Source organism: Apteryx rowi, unplaced genomic scaffold (genome assembly GCF_003343035.1).
Source record: "Apteryx rowi isolate R43461 unplaced genomic scaffold, aptRow1 scaffold_424, whole genome shotgun sequence".
Taxonomy (NCBI): domain Eukaryota; kingdom Metazoa; phylum Chordata; class Aves; order Apterygiformes; family Apterygidae; genus Apteryx; species Apteryx rowi.
This window is the reverse complement of record NW_020450677.1, coordinates 663,326-678,187: the sequence shown is the minus strand read 5'-3', so window position 1 is coordinate 678,187 and position 14,862 is coordinate 663,326. Positions and strand designations below refer to the sequence as shown.

The window sequence follows — 14,862 nt, the reverse complement described above, 5'->3', positions numbered from 1 at the left end:
CTCCAAGTAGGTCCCTGAAGAGGCCAAAGTTTGCTCTCCTGAAGTCCAGGGTTGCGATCCTACTTAGTGCCCTGCTGCCTCCAGGACACTCCAATTAATTTAACTCCAATTAATTTAAGTTTGTCATGTTGATGTATAAAAAAGAATAATACCATTAAAGAGGTAGAACTCAGCTTATTTGTGACTCTTTAAATGAAAAGCAATACCTGGAAGCCCGAAGCAAACTGAATCCTAATGCAGTTCCTAATTTCTTTGAAGAAGATAAGTTAAATGATCCCGGTGTAACTCCATTGGTAAGGGGGTGATTTCATTCTACAATAGCTAGATCTTGAGAATATTATTTTTTCCTAATTTTTCCACTTTTTTTTAGTAGACCAAAGATTGTAGCCAACTCTAGTTAGATTTGTCAAACCTGTAACTGAAAGGAAAATAGATTCTTAATGTTCAGACCAAAACTAGGGTGGGAATCCATAGCAATACCAAACGCATGCAAAGAAATGATAAAAGGAAGTACAAAACAGATATCTCTTCATGTCTAAGAGGAGAGTACCAACTTACTACCTTCAATATCTTGGCTGCAAAGGTTTACCTGTATCTTTGTAACCATCCATGCTGTAAAACCTCCTGCTTCTTTTCTAAACCTGCTTTCTTTTTCTAAATTGTATTTCTTTTCCAAAATCTTTGCTCTACTGGATGGCAACGATGTTAGTAATTATACCTTAGCAAGAATGATCTGGGGCTGGACTATTCCATTAACTGTGTAATAAAATCCCAAAACTAATTTGGAAACAGTCACAGCTATTTCCACAAGTCAAAACACCAAAACCCTTTGACAGCAGGACATTGTGAAACATGCAGTATATGTGTACTCTAAGCATGGAGTCACTACTATAAAGAAAATAAGGAAGTCAGGGAACTTGAACAATTTAGTAAGACACCGGACTTGCTCTGTCATGATCTTGATTCATTGAAAAGGTTATATACAGAGCTATAGTTAGTAAGTAGTTGCCTAATGACCTTGCCACACATATGAAGTAACATAATACTTTCCTTTTCAAAGAAAAATTCAATTGTAGCCAAGAGCAAAACAAACATGCTGAACATTATATCATTAAGACAGTCTATCGAAATGTATGTATTGCTGATTTTAAGAGCCTTTACCTCCCTCAGGAGATCTTGAATTTTAATGAACAAATGGCAAATTCAGTAAGAAGCATACCACATTTATCAAACTTCATCCTTAGTTTTAGGGAGCTCTTGGTTTTTTTGCAGGCTTTTGGGAATTCAAGCCTGTATTTAAACAATATTATTTATATTTAAAAAAAGATTTTCTGAACCGAAATTTGACTGGCTTTCACTTTGTTATTGCACTGACTTCAGCTTAAGTTTTTTCCCTTGAAGGTATATGTTGTGCTGAAAAAGATTTGTTCAATGGCTGTATATCATCTGGCTTGTCAATTTGTTCAAAGCTCTTCTGTCACTTATCAGTTTAGATTAACTTGATCAGACCTTAGTTACCCAATAAGCTTGAGACTTTAAATGAAAATAGGTCTAAAGTGACTATTCTGATAAAGGCATTAGAATTCAGATAGTGAAGGAAAGTGTCATGAAAATTGTCTTATATATGTAGTTGTATTTTTGCATTTCCCCCCCTCATTCTTAAGAGTAAATTATTCCTGACATTTGTCTTGCATTACTAAACTTACAAGATAATATTCTTTAACAGACAGCAAGATGTAGATCTTCAATTCAGTGAAAGTTCCATGTTTCCTTCATTAGACCTCTTCTATATCTTTCTTTTTTGTCTGAGTATGTTTAGGGTAAAAGACTATATGTATTCATTTATAATTGCTGAGATAAATGTATAAGAATACACAAATGAAATCAAGAGTCTTGAGATGTGAGTTGCCTCAGTCTAGTGAAAGAGTAGAGGAGCAATGCAAAGAGACAGCTAGACAACCCAAGTGTTCTAGAAAGGAATTGTTCACATCTTTCATCTCAGTATAAATATTTCTTCTGAATATTCCTAAATTTTGGTAATGTTCAGTTATTGAGGCTTTTTGTTTTGTTTTTTTGTTTGGTCCCATGTCTGTTAACAACCACAGAACATTTCACTTACTGCTCTTTCTATGTTTAATATTACTTGAAGGCTATAGAGGTAACGGAGGGGAAAAAAATTAGAGCATTTGAGACAAATGCTGTTCTGCATGTTGATCTTCATATCTCTTCAATAGGAACAGAGCAACATCAGGTTTTACTATCTCTGAGTGACCCAAGTTTCTCAAAGCTTTATACTGAAAGTCAATTAGGACTTTCTCTCCCCTGCGAGATTTGGCTTTCTGAAGAGTTGTTTTCATTTCTGCGTTTCATTTCACATTTTCAGGCAACACTAATGGAGAAATATTAAACCATATAGGTTTATGTGCTTCATTGTTTCATAAATTGTCTTCTGCTTGTATAATCTGACAATGACTAACATTTAAGTGAGGAGAAAATGACAACAGCAGTTGTTTCAGACTAATGTTTTCTCTCTTCTTTGCCATATAGTAATGTACATAGCTTAATTCCTTTGGAAGATTCTTCTAAAGAGACTTTTTTTTATATTGTTTTGCAGAAGTTTCAATCATGATAATCAATCAGTCATCCTTTTATTACTGCCTGTTTCTTTCACCTGAATTACCATTGACTTAGAGGGTTTTCTATTAGAGAGATAATAATTATAGGTTATAAAGAAAAATGAGTTTATATTTAAGAATTTGCTTGCACAGAACCCTCTATAGGTGTATGTTTGTTTAAAACAACATTATTTATGCAGTATCACAAAGGACCAAACTACTCTCTTGTATTTCCTAAAAACAAAGCCACCTCTGTCATCAGTCAGCTCCTCCTAGATTATACTGTTTATAATAGTGACTCAGAACCTTAAAAATCAGATTGTCACCCAAGATTGTTTGAACAAATGCTTGAACAGGAAAGAAATGTTACTATTTTACAAAGAACTGAAATTCTTCGAAATGCTTCGTATTTTTAAATTACACCCTTTGTTATCTCCTATATAGAGTTGATGTAGAAGCAGTTTAGGATTACATGTTATTTTGTATCCTTTGTCTAGGAAGCTGGGAGTGTATAGCTTCAGTAACTGCTGCTATTTTAGATCGTCTGTATAATACAGCCATATTATCAATAAGATTTAAAGCATCTAAACAAAATCAATTTCTGTAAGATAGGACTTCGCTGTATCCTTCATTTTTGTTTCATCATTCTGCTTACTTATTTTGTTTCTTTTTTTCTTCTCTTTTTTTCAATTTTTTGTTCTCTTTCTCTCACTTTATGTCAGTGCAGAAGATGAACTGTGATTCCACTCCAGGAAGCTTTGAGTGCTGGACACCCAAACAGTAGATGTTTGGATGATTTGCAATTCAGATCAGTTGTTTGTATCCTGAGCTATATCTATAACAAGGATCAATTTAATTTTAATCAGAAAAGAGGCTGCTATGCACTACTATAAATTATTTTGTGAAAACAACACTGCAACTCTTTTTGGTTTTTGTTTTCCGTAGTGGAAACAATAGAACACTATCACCCATTGCCCTGCCTGTTGAGGAGATGGTTCAGACTCTGCAAGACCTGATTACTTACTTCCTGCCTCCCAAAGAAGAACTGGAGCATGAAGATAAGCAAAGCAAACTTCGTTCACTCAAGAACAGACAAAATCTATTCAAAGAAGAGGTACAGAAAGAGGAATTGTTGCATTACTTTAATTTTCAGTATATCCTGTTACAAACATTGAGAAGAATCTAAATGTTATTTTCAAGACACATGTATGATTTGTGTGTAAAGATATATAGTTGACATATAATAGATTGTAAAGCTATACAATAAGTTGTTGTTACATATTTTTCACTTTCATATTGGTCCCAGCCCACAAGCTTTCTCTGCTAAAATTTGGTCTTAATATTTCTGTCTTCTGAGCATCTTTAAATAAGTGCCATTGTTAAAAGATACCATTATGACAAAAAAAAGTTTCTTTCTGAAATTATGGGTGCCTCAAATGACCAATAAAACCTGGATCAATGATAGATTTTATTTTTGATGTCTTGCTTGTCTATCAGGGTATGAAACAGGAGCTTTTTACCTCTAGAAACTGGGCCAATGTTAGTTTTTGAGAAGGATATATATTGTATAATTCTAGGATTGCTACTCTCTGAAAACATAGTTATGCTTCTATATACATAGAAGATACATTTTACAGTATTTGTAAGCATGTTTAAACTGCTTGCAGGTTCTCAGTACCATTTTTAATCAACAAAAATTGCTTTGTATATAAATTTAAACTTTTTTCTATGTAAATAAGATTCTGTTCACAAAAATTATAAAAGTCTTCCTGTCAGCTTTGTTTATTCCTTACTTCTTATAACCCTTAGATAAGTAAGGAATAGTATTGTATCATTCTCTAAAAAGAATGATTTTGGTATAGAAAGATACATATTCAAATCTTGTAAGCCTGATAGTTTCTTATCTAAGGTGATAAACCTTTTTAATACGTACAATAGAAAATGTACTAAAAGGACAACAAATGCTTTTTCATGTACAATTGGTTTTCCTCTCTGTCATATGTGTTTAGGGAATGCTGGCTCTAGTTTTGAATTGCATTGATCGCTTAAATGACTACAATAGCGCAGCTCATTTTGCAGGAATTGCAATAGAAGAAAATGGTACAGCATGGAAAGAAATTCTGAATCTCCTTTACAAATTGTTAGGTAAGTTCTGTAATAATCTACGTAGTGAAAAATCAGGATATGTATTCTTTATATTTTACTTGCTGCTTCTCCACCGCAGAAGAATACTTCGTGTGTCATTCATTTTATCATGCTAATTACACAATTTCTTGTAAATACTTAGTGATATATATTATAGGGAATGGAGTTTACTGAGTAATGATAGAGCAGAAAAATAAATCAACACCAAAAAATAAAAAGAATTTTGATGCATCTTGCCACATTTACATCTCTTTAAAAAAAAATGTGGTGTGCAAGTAGCCTTGAGTTACTATTTTAAAAATTTAGAAAAACATGAAAAAAGTCTTTTTAAATTAAGATGAAGGGGAGCCTAAAATTAATATTCAGGACTTTAAGATCTACAGAATCCATTTATCAATGGAGGCTTAGACTTATTGTTAATAACAATAATTAAATAAAACAAAAAGTAAAAGAATTTTTCAATTTCAGTGCTAGGCTCTGCAGAATGAATCCCTCCTGTGTTGCAGTAGGGCCAAAATTCCATGGCAAAGTAGTAGAAGCATGTATTTATGTATGTATTTCTGTAAATCACAAATTTGATCCCTAAGTAGCATAATTCCTCATATAGGAGACTCTTGTCTCCTTTTGGAGTTTTAGATACATTCTACTTTCATTACAAAGAAAGTTAGTCCTTAACCACAGTAAAATAAGCAAGTCAAAATTAGAACAAGAATAAAACAAACCAGAAGTGGGCTTTGAAGCATGAGATTAGTCATTTAGCAGAGAAGTGCAGGTGCTTCTGGTGAAATCCTCTCATTGCTTAAGATGGCATGATGATGTGATTGCCTGCATTTTACTACAGTCTTATGAGTTTAAAGAAAAGTAGGAAGAAACAACCTCTTTGGGGCTGTGTAGGCCTTTTCACATGTTGTCTTGATTTTCTTCTGCAGGTAGTTCTTAAACACACTTGTTCTATTGTAATAAATAATTATTTAGTTACATGCTTCATAATAAAAATCCGTGACAATTGTATACAATATGCTATTTTTCTGTGATCGGTGATAACTTCTGGAAGAAAAAAATCAGCATTGCTTAAAAACTTGACTGCTGCTGAACTTTCAGTGAAGTCAAATAACATTGTGTTCTGTGCTGATGAACACTATCTGTTCTATAACATGTTTTAATCAGAAAGTGGAGCTAAAGAGCGGTACCCAACCTGCACTTGAGCCTGTACTTCAGAAAGTACGTGCTATTTAGAAGTTATGTCAGTTGTTGACATTCACGTTATTGAAAATCTTAATTCCTTGTTACTATAACACATTTTTAGGATTTGTCTATTTAGCTTTTTTTGAAGGATTTTTAAATGAGAAAGCCTTCCTGTATAATCTCTGTGTTAAAATGTATTATATATACTTTTTTAAAATTACTTTTCTAACTGTGACCTCTACTGAAGCTTCTACTATGGATTCCCTGTATCCATACCTCCTAATGAGTATTAGAGAAGTTAAAAGTAGTATCCTTAACCCTTAGAGGAAAGCAGAGTAATCTTCATGCTTATTTCTGAAGTCTCGATTTTCAGAAGTATTTTGGTACCTACCTCTTTCCAGAATGAAGTAGGGCTAAGCATCTGAATCTCCCTGAAAATCCTGGAATCTTAATTTACTGGTGTAGATCATCCTCTGTTTCTTCAAGCACACAGAAACAAAAATATTTTTATTCAATGAATTGCTGTTTTCACAGTGTTTTGAGATTAATTGCTGGGAAGAATATATTCTTCATTTCAATTTGTTGTTTTGTTTTAAAAATTACCATTGTTTGTATGCAAAAATTTGGAAGAAAAATAAGAAAGCATTTTTACTGATAACAATCGTACCAATTATTATTTTCAAGGATATATGTTAATGCCAATTAGGATAGCCGGAGTAAGAGTTTGATCTCATTAATAACTTAGCCACTTTGATGCTTCATCCTTAGGTGCCTGGTCTTGTGAATGAAACTCAGAACCTATAGCTGCCCAACTGTGTTCACCCTGCAGTGCCTTAGGGAGACTATAGACTGTGTCTCTGAAAGGCAGACCAAAAAGTTTTCATACTGAATTGGGGGGCAAGAGCTGTTCAGTGGGATGTACTCATTTCCAAGGTTCTGGAACTCAGGTGAAGCATTTCTATCTAGCTTGTAACCCTGAGCACCAACTCCTGAGGGTGGGCATCTACAACTATTCAAAGAACTGAACAGGATTTCTTCTTCTCTTTAAAATGCTGGAAGATAGCCCATCTTTTATATAATATTCTAGTGGTTGGCACATTTTCTCACAAAGTCCACTTTCTAAGCTAGTATTTTCATCTTCTAAGAGATGACTATGTTTCACATTTGGTTAGGCAGAGTGGAGTCAATCTGTCTCTTTTGTTGAAGCTGGAATTGCAGGAAGCACAGGCTAGTGGTAGGAAAAAGGATCAGAAACTAGAAAACCCTACAATTTAGTATGTTTTTTATGTTAAACAGTGTTTGGAATAGGAACTCCCAGGATAGTGCCCCAACAATAAGCCTGAAGTTCACCCTATAAACTGAGACTATATGTGGTCCACCAGAATGAATCATCTTATGAGTGACTTGTTCTTTGTGATCCTCTGTATCTGTGTACAGTTAAGAGCATACAAGGAATATATATGAGTGGTTTTTATTGGCAGTATTCTGTTCATAACTGCCATCTTTTCAAGAAATATGCTGGCGCTTTTCCTGCTGTAGGATAGGCTGCGAATGACGTAATGAGGGTGAGGCACTTGGGAATATTGGTTAAGTGCTGCTGTTCTTGAAAGGACAATGTGCGTTCTATGTGAATCTCATTAAAAGAATGCTGAATGAATTACCTTGATAATGACAGCCCTTTCTTCCCAATCTCTTTCCTAAAGCCACTCCAGAAGGCTTACATCATACATGCATATATGCAATGCATATTTATAAATCTGTCAGTAGACCTACTCTGTACATACAGTAGATCTTCCCTTTTAACACTTTGGTGGAGGCGCTGCCCTGTGTGTAGCCTTCTGCAGATACATGAAGAAACTGACTGTCTGAGAAACATTAAATATCAATACACTAATTCTAAATTGTGCTTGGTCTTGAATGCTTTTTGTATTAGCGACCAAACAAATATCAAATGGTAACAAATATGATCTCTGAGCTGGGTAAAATTTAAATTGAAAAAACAATTACAAAACCCCCAGATTCCCTTTCTAATTTCTTGAGTTTAAACAGTTCAAATAAAATCTATATAGTGACCTCTTATAAATAGATAAAGTTTATTTGGCTCATGGACAAAAAAGAGGATTTATTATTTTTATTTAGTTATTATAAAATTATGTTAAAATATGCATGATTAACATTGGTGATTGAAAAAATCTAGTGTTATAAAATTATACCTTCTGTTTTTCTTTCAGCTGCTCTCATTCGTGGCAACAGAAACAATTGTACTCAGTTCTCCAGTAACCTTGATTGGTTAATAAGTAAATTGGACAGATTAGAATCTTCCTCAGGTGAGGCTCACTTTATAAATGTAAACTAGCTATCAATACATCGTACATAACTATCTTACATCATACATGCCAGCAGCTTAGCTTAAAAAAAGCATGCATCAGAAAATACACATTGTGCATGATTCTTTTTTAACCAAATAAATTACTTTAAAACAATTTTTTTCTTGTCATTTTTTGTTTTCATACATTTGGTATGTGCAATTTCACATCCAATCATTGTTGCAGATGACTTCAGTAAAATAATTAATTGGGTCAGACAGTATCAACAATATTGTTCCATTGCTATCAAATAGCACAGGAGTAGGTGGTGGGCAGAACTACAAATAATACTTATAAAGGCATTTTTTGCACTATGAGATGCTCAACAAAAGGTCAAAACACCACACAATGCTCCCTACTAAAAACTGTATCTCATTGAAGAGGAACTAAACTTGCCGTCTTCACAAATGCTTTTTAAATTGTGTCTATTATCAAAAAAACAGAAATTAACAGCTTCATAATGCATTTAAGTCTAATGCAGTTCACATCATAGTCATATCAACACTCTTTAAAAGTGTTTTCATTCTCTTTTTAGGCTTGAGACATTTAATAGAATTAGAAAAGACTATCTCTTGAGATGCTGTGTTATTTACTAAGCTTTTAGACTGTGTTCAGTTCTGCAGATTATTTCATGACAACATTATTTCTGTGATCTTCATACAGGTATTTTGGAAGTGTTGCACTGCATCTTGATTGAAAGCCCAGAAGCTTTAAATGTAATAGCTGAGGAACATATCAAATCTATTATCTCATTGTTGGATAAACACGGGCGCAATTACAAGGTATGTTTGTAAAAATAAGGATGTATTGATAATCTTTCAGTAATTTATGAAAAAAACATGGAATTCTCTGCATGGAAGCATATGATACTAGTACCCTTAAAGGAATAAAATAACATTGAAGTATGTCTGAAAAATTGCTTTGTTGAGATCAAAAATTAATGTGTAATGTATAATTGCTTTTCTGTTTCAAATACAGCAAGATATGCATGACAAGAAGATAGCAAGTTAAGAAATACTGATAACTCATCAGAAGGGTTGTACCTATTGTTTTGCATGCTGAAACAGTGAAATACTCTATTTGCTGACTGTAAAAACCTGGACAGAGTACCTTGCACCTTATTGATCCAGAGTTCTGCAGAAATAGTGAACCACCATTTCTTTATCTCCAGACAGATAGAACTAAATTCTCTGAAGTCATTCCTGACTCCAATTATAGTAATAGTAGCAGAAAACAGCAAAATAAAATGGAAATTTGAGGGGGGAAAAAAGTCTGAATATCTGAAAACTCAGGTGTTAGTAAGAAGGAAGAAAACTGGAAAAGTTACACCAAAGAGACTTAGAAATAATGTTGGAAATTAAGTTAGACATCGATGTGCAAGGCACATTAAGCTAGGCATCAATTTATGGCAGAAGAAAAAGTGAACACAGCTTCTGGCTGCAGTGAGGATGACGTCAGACTACGCAGGAGGGTGTAGTTTCATGTGGGATGTTTGATGTCAGTTTGCTTCCTCAGCTGGAACCTTATTTTGAAAGACACTGATAAACTGGAAGAGGAACAGAAGAAATGTTTAGTGAGTTGAAATTACTGATTTACAAGGAAAGAATGTAAGGAGAGTCTAACCAACTACCAATATGAAAAAGGAGAAATGTATTTTTAAGGATAATTAAGTAGTAGGAACTAATGTAAGTAGGCATAATAAAAAATTGAACTTACAGCGGTAAGTTTAGCTTACTATATTTAGCTTTTAGGAAAATTGTTTGTGCTCTGCAAGTCTCTTGAAGAGAGAACCTTTCAGCTGGAACATCTTTTTATATAGACATAATGAGAGCTTAAAGTGGAAAAGAAAAAAAATTGTATGCAGGAGAAGAATGATGCTGGGTAACAGATTTGTGCTTTTCCCTCTGTAATGTCTTTGACTTAGCACCAATAAGTAATGAAGTAATTTATTTGTAACTCTGGAAACACAGTATCTTGTTTTCCTGCCAGATCAGAAATTCTGTTGTGATTTAGGAAATAACAGTAGTATTATTAATCCAAAATTGTCTTTAAAAATATTGTGGGGTTTTTTTAGAAAAAAACAAAAAGCCTTGTGTGAGAAGTATGATCACTGTGTGCATAGACATTATTTTAAAAGTTTCTGTGTAAATACCGAGTTGTTGATTCTCATGAACGTTAGTAAGAGAGCTGAGTACTGGTCAGTTTTGCTGCGATTATTTGAGTTATTGCCTCTGTCCTTCTGCTAGAGGTTTCTGCCCTATTCCAGAGGTGGTCAAAGGAAAAGTGGAGGGGCTGAGATATGGTGGAGTTCACAATATACTAGCTGCTGTGGAGTGTGGGTTTGTGCTAATACACTGGACAGTAAATAGAAATGGTTGAGATAAATATTCTGTTCTGCTGTTTCTTGAGTTGGACAACAGTTCCAAAATGGTGGTAAACAGTGGGAAGATGGTGCTTTGTCTTGGAGATGGTCTGTAACAATTTAGACCATACAGGCTCTTTGCTCCACGCTTGCATGTCAGAGACCAAACACATCTTTAAGTTTCTCTGGGAATATACATTTCAATATATAGACAAAATAATGTAAAAAAAAAAGAATCCTTCTTTATTTACATATTTTTTGAATTAAATATGAATTGAAACAATAGGTAGTGAAGTCAGGGAAAGGATTCAGTTTTTGAAAAAGTGAGAAACTTTGTCCCTCAGCATTAGACAACAACATGTTACTGTGTTCTCTCTTCCAAAACCTTTTGCTCAGAACTGTACCCTAAACAGTAATTTGTGGGAGAATTATATCAAACTCTTTAACTTTTCAGACTGTGACCAAAAAAAGAAAGCTGAAATTTTAGAATTAGATCTTTCTGAAACTCTGTTTGGCTTTACAATAAATTCTTTTAAATGTTTTTCATTTTATATATATATGGATTATTTCATTGAAATCATGATTTCAGAACAGATTCATAAACAGCCTGAGAATTGCAACTGAGGTTTGTCCACTAATTTTGCTTGGGAAGTTCTTTGGGCCACAGCAAATTTCTCAACAAATTTCATTTTATGTTTCAAATTTGTAATGAGATTTGATGAAAGAGCTATTGTAAAGAGTTGCCATACGGCTGCTTTAGCATTCCTTTTTTCTAGTAGACATGAGAATAAAAAAGCTCAAAGGAAGGTTATTTGAGGCATTTTGCAAACCCTGTGTTGTGAATTGTATGTTCCACTAATGCTGAATATTCACTGTCAGTAATACAGACTACATTCGGTCCATGTCTATGGAAAAGTATTTAGAAACAGTACCAATGCTTTGTGTCTCTTCTGAACGTAAATTAAATTAACAACTGAATTACTGTATGCATATAAAAAGCTTGCCTGACTTCTGACCTTTTTTCAGGTTCTTGATGTGCTTTGCTCTCTCTGTCTCTGTAATGAAGTTGCAGTTCGTGCCAATCAGAATTTGATCTGTGACAATCTACTGCCTAGAAGAGACTTACTCCTGCAAACACGTTTGATTAATGATGTGACAAGGTATTGTGACTTGTTTTATAGTTATATTAGAAAAACTGAACTGATATGTCTATAGTACTTAATGTAACTGAGAGATACTGTAACCTGAGAGATGTTCCATAGTTTTCTAGACAGACACTGACTTTTAAGGAAATGCTTAAGTATTAACTTTTTAAAAATCCGGTATTATTAGCAAGATGACAATTATTCTGGAAACTGGGCTTGAATAGGAATTGTTAATTAAAAAGTTCATACAGGTGAAAGTAACAATACTGTTGATTTATTATAATTAAGACAAAATTGGTATTCCTTGTTTTTTCATGTTTTTTTTGAGTCACAGGTCTAGTTCTATTAATGACTTCTGGCCTAAATTTTGAGGTATAGGGATCTTTGCTCTTAGTTTTATATCCTGGTCTCCATGCTGATTTTGATCATAGAATAATACAGATTAGAAGACACCTCAGGAGGTTTCTGGTTCAACATCCTGTTCTAGGCAGGATCAACACTGAATTCAGACCTAGGCCCTAGTTGCCTAGGACTTTCTTAAGTTGGGTCTTGAAAACCTCCAAGAACAGAAGTTCCCTAATCTCTTTACGCAACTTGTTACAATACTTTATAGTGATTTTTTTTCTTACTTTCAGTCAAAACCTCCCCTGTTTCAGTTTACGACCGTTGCATCTCATTCTTCTGCCATGCATCTCCATTTTCTGCACAACTTCTTAAGTACTGCTGCCGCAATTACATTCCCCCTAAGCCCTCTTCTCCTGGCTGAGAAAGACCAGTTTCCTGAGCCTCTGCTAACAGGTCTTGTGCTCCACCTCCCTGACCATGTTAGTAGCCCTCCACCTGACTCACTCAAGTTTATCAATATCCTTCTTGTGTTGGGGTGCTTGAAACTGGATATAGTATTCTAGATGTGGTCTACTGAGTGCTGAGTAAAGGGGAATAATGAAATCCCTCAAGCTGCTGGCTACACTCCTGTTAATGCAGCCTAGCTATGCTATTAGCCTTCATCACTGCCAGGGTGAACTGCTGACAGTGCAGTCCAGAGTTGCTATCCAACCAATCAGTCCCCAGTCTCTACCAGTGGAGGAGGTAGAAAATCCCAGGTACAGGACTTTGTCCTTGATGGCATTGTTTAGAGAACTTTTTGTGATACTAAGATGTGTTCTGACATTAAATGGAAAAATGCAAGCTGCTTTTTCCATTTAATAATTGGATAATTCTAAAGTTGCTCTCTAAAGTCATAAAATGGGTCGCTATATTAAATCAAAGATTAAAAGTGAAATGTGGACATCTACGCTTGTATCATATTTGCAAAGTGAAATGGAACAGTATAGAGCAATATAACACATATGTTACATTATATGTTTTACACTAACTGGCTTACATTTTCTTTTTTAGCATAAGGCCAAACATTTTTTTGGGTGTTGCTGAGGGCTCTGCACAATATAAGAAGTGGTACTTTGAATTAATAATTGATCAGGTTGATCCATTCTTGACGGCAGAACCCACCCATTTACGGGTTGGATGGGCCTCTACATCAGGTTATGCCCCTTATCCTGGTGGTGGAGAAGGATGGGGAGGCAATGGTGTTGGTGATGACCTATACTCCTATGGTTTTGATGGCCTTCATCTGTGGTCTGGTGAGTACTTTGTTGTGTTCCTTTTATTCTTGTCTTCAGCAGTTATCTACCTTTACCTTTTCTACACATATTGCATGTTAATTTATGTTGAGCTGCATTCTAAACTCAATGGAGTTATTCAGAATTTCACATGGGATTTCTTCCCTGAAATTTTAACCAATATTGAATTATGCCCAAAAGGCTGTTTAGCAAATAGTTTTTATTTTCATGTTTTTGATGGCATTTTCAGGGTGAGTTTTGCTTGCAGATCTAGATCAATATTGACTTAAGTGTATCTGTCCAAGATTAATGGACGTAGTGATCTCGGACAACTTCGTTGTATATGGATCTATATAATGCAGTATTCTTCTAATTTGTTTGTACAGTTAAATGACATTATTGTTATCCTTACATCTACTGATGTTTGATAAATTGAATAGAGATTTTAGTAGATTTAATCATAAAAGATAATTTGAGCAATTTAAAATAAGAATTGCTGCACTGTTTTGAGAACTTTTGTTGTTGTTAGAACAAATTTCTGTGGTGGCAAGATCAAACTGAAAACCTGAAGTTGCTATGCTGTTTGAAAAAAATATTCATCAAATACCTTGCTATCTAAAGTAGGCTTAGAAAAAATACAGTTTTACTAGGAACGCTTCTTAATGTGTTTAGTAATCTAGGAGACTCTCGCTTTGCAGTGCAGTGAAGTAGTTAAACTTGCAGTTTATGAAGGAGAGAGTTAATGGTTGCCAGGAAATACAAAATACATGGTTGGCTATAGATCAGTGACATTAAAGTTGTGGTCTCATTAGCTATACTTTGTTGAGGCTAAAGGAAGATGCGAGTGGGGTAAGTTAACTGAAATAGTAGAAGCCACTACCCATGCAGTTATGAAGATTTAAAAGCTCTGACAGAATAGAAGGAGTTTACAGGAAGGCTGTTCTGAAATGTTGCGGTTCAACTAATGTTAGTACTATTATGTGTGTTAAAAGAGTAAGCACTGAGAGAAAATAGAAAATTGATGACGATAATGATCAGGATGTTTTGGAGAGGGATTGTTCAGAGTTGTCTGGGGTGTATAAGTAGCTGGAAAGCAGACTTTGGAAGCATGAGCAAGTCTTTTTTTGTGGTCCCCTGATGCCCAACACCAAATCCGAGGAAATGGAATTAGAGCATACTTTTTGTAAACAAACAGGTTTCTCACAGCAGAATACACATTGACCACATCACTGTGTTTTCTTATAGAAACAACCAGCAGAGTGCTGTTGGCTAATTGTAAGGATCAAATGGCAACACAAGAAATGTTGATGGTTGTCATTTTTGCTTTCTTAAAGTTCTTAAAAGTACTTTCTGAGTAAATAATATTTCAGAAAAGAAATAATGCATAAGATTGTAAAATAAGAAAATATTTAAGTAATGAGTTAT

The 14,862-nt window shown here is 34.4% G+C and overlaps 1 protein-coding gene across 1 annotated transcript in view; it reads left to right on the top strand.

Annotated features, from left to right (window-relative positions):
• The window catches only part of RYR3 (ryanodine receptor 3), a 267,401-nt gene that overhangs the window by 91,462 nt on the left and 161,077 nt on the right, over positions 1–14,862 (top strand). The window contains exons 13-18 of the mRNA XM_026076056.1: positions 3,561–3,729; positions 4,625–4,760; positions 8,177–8,272; positions 8,975–9,093; positions 11,700–11,833; positions 13,217–13,458. Of these exons, the coding sequence (XP_025931841.1) occupies positions 3,561–3,729; positions 4,625–4,760; positions 8,177–8,272; positions 8,975–9,093; positions 11,700–11,833; positions 13,217–13,458 (896 nt within the window). The remainder of the gene's footprint in view (positions 1–3,560; positions 3,730–4,624; positions 4,761–8,176; positions 8,273–8,974; positions 9,094–11,699; positions 11,834–13,216; positions 13,459–14,862) is intronic.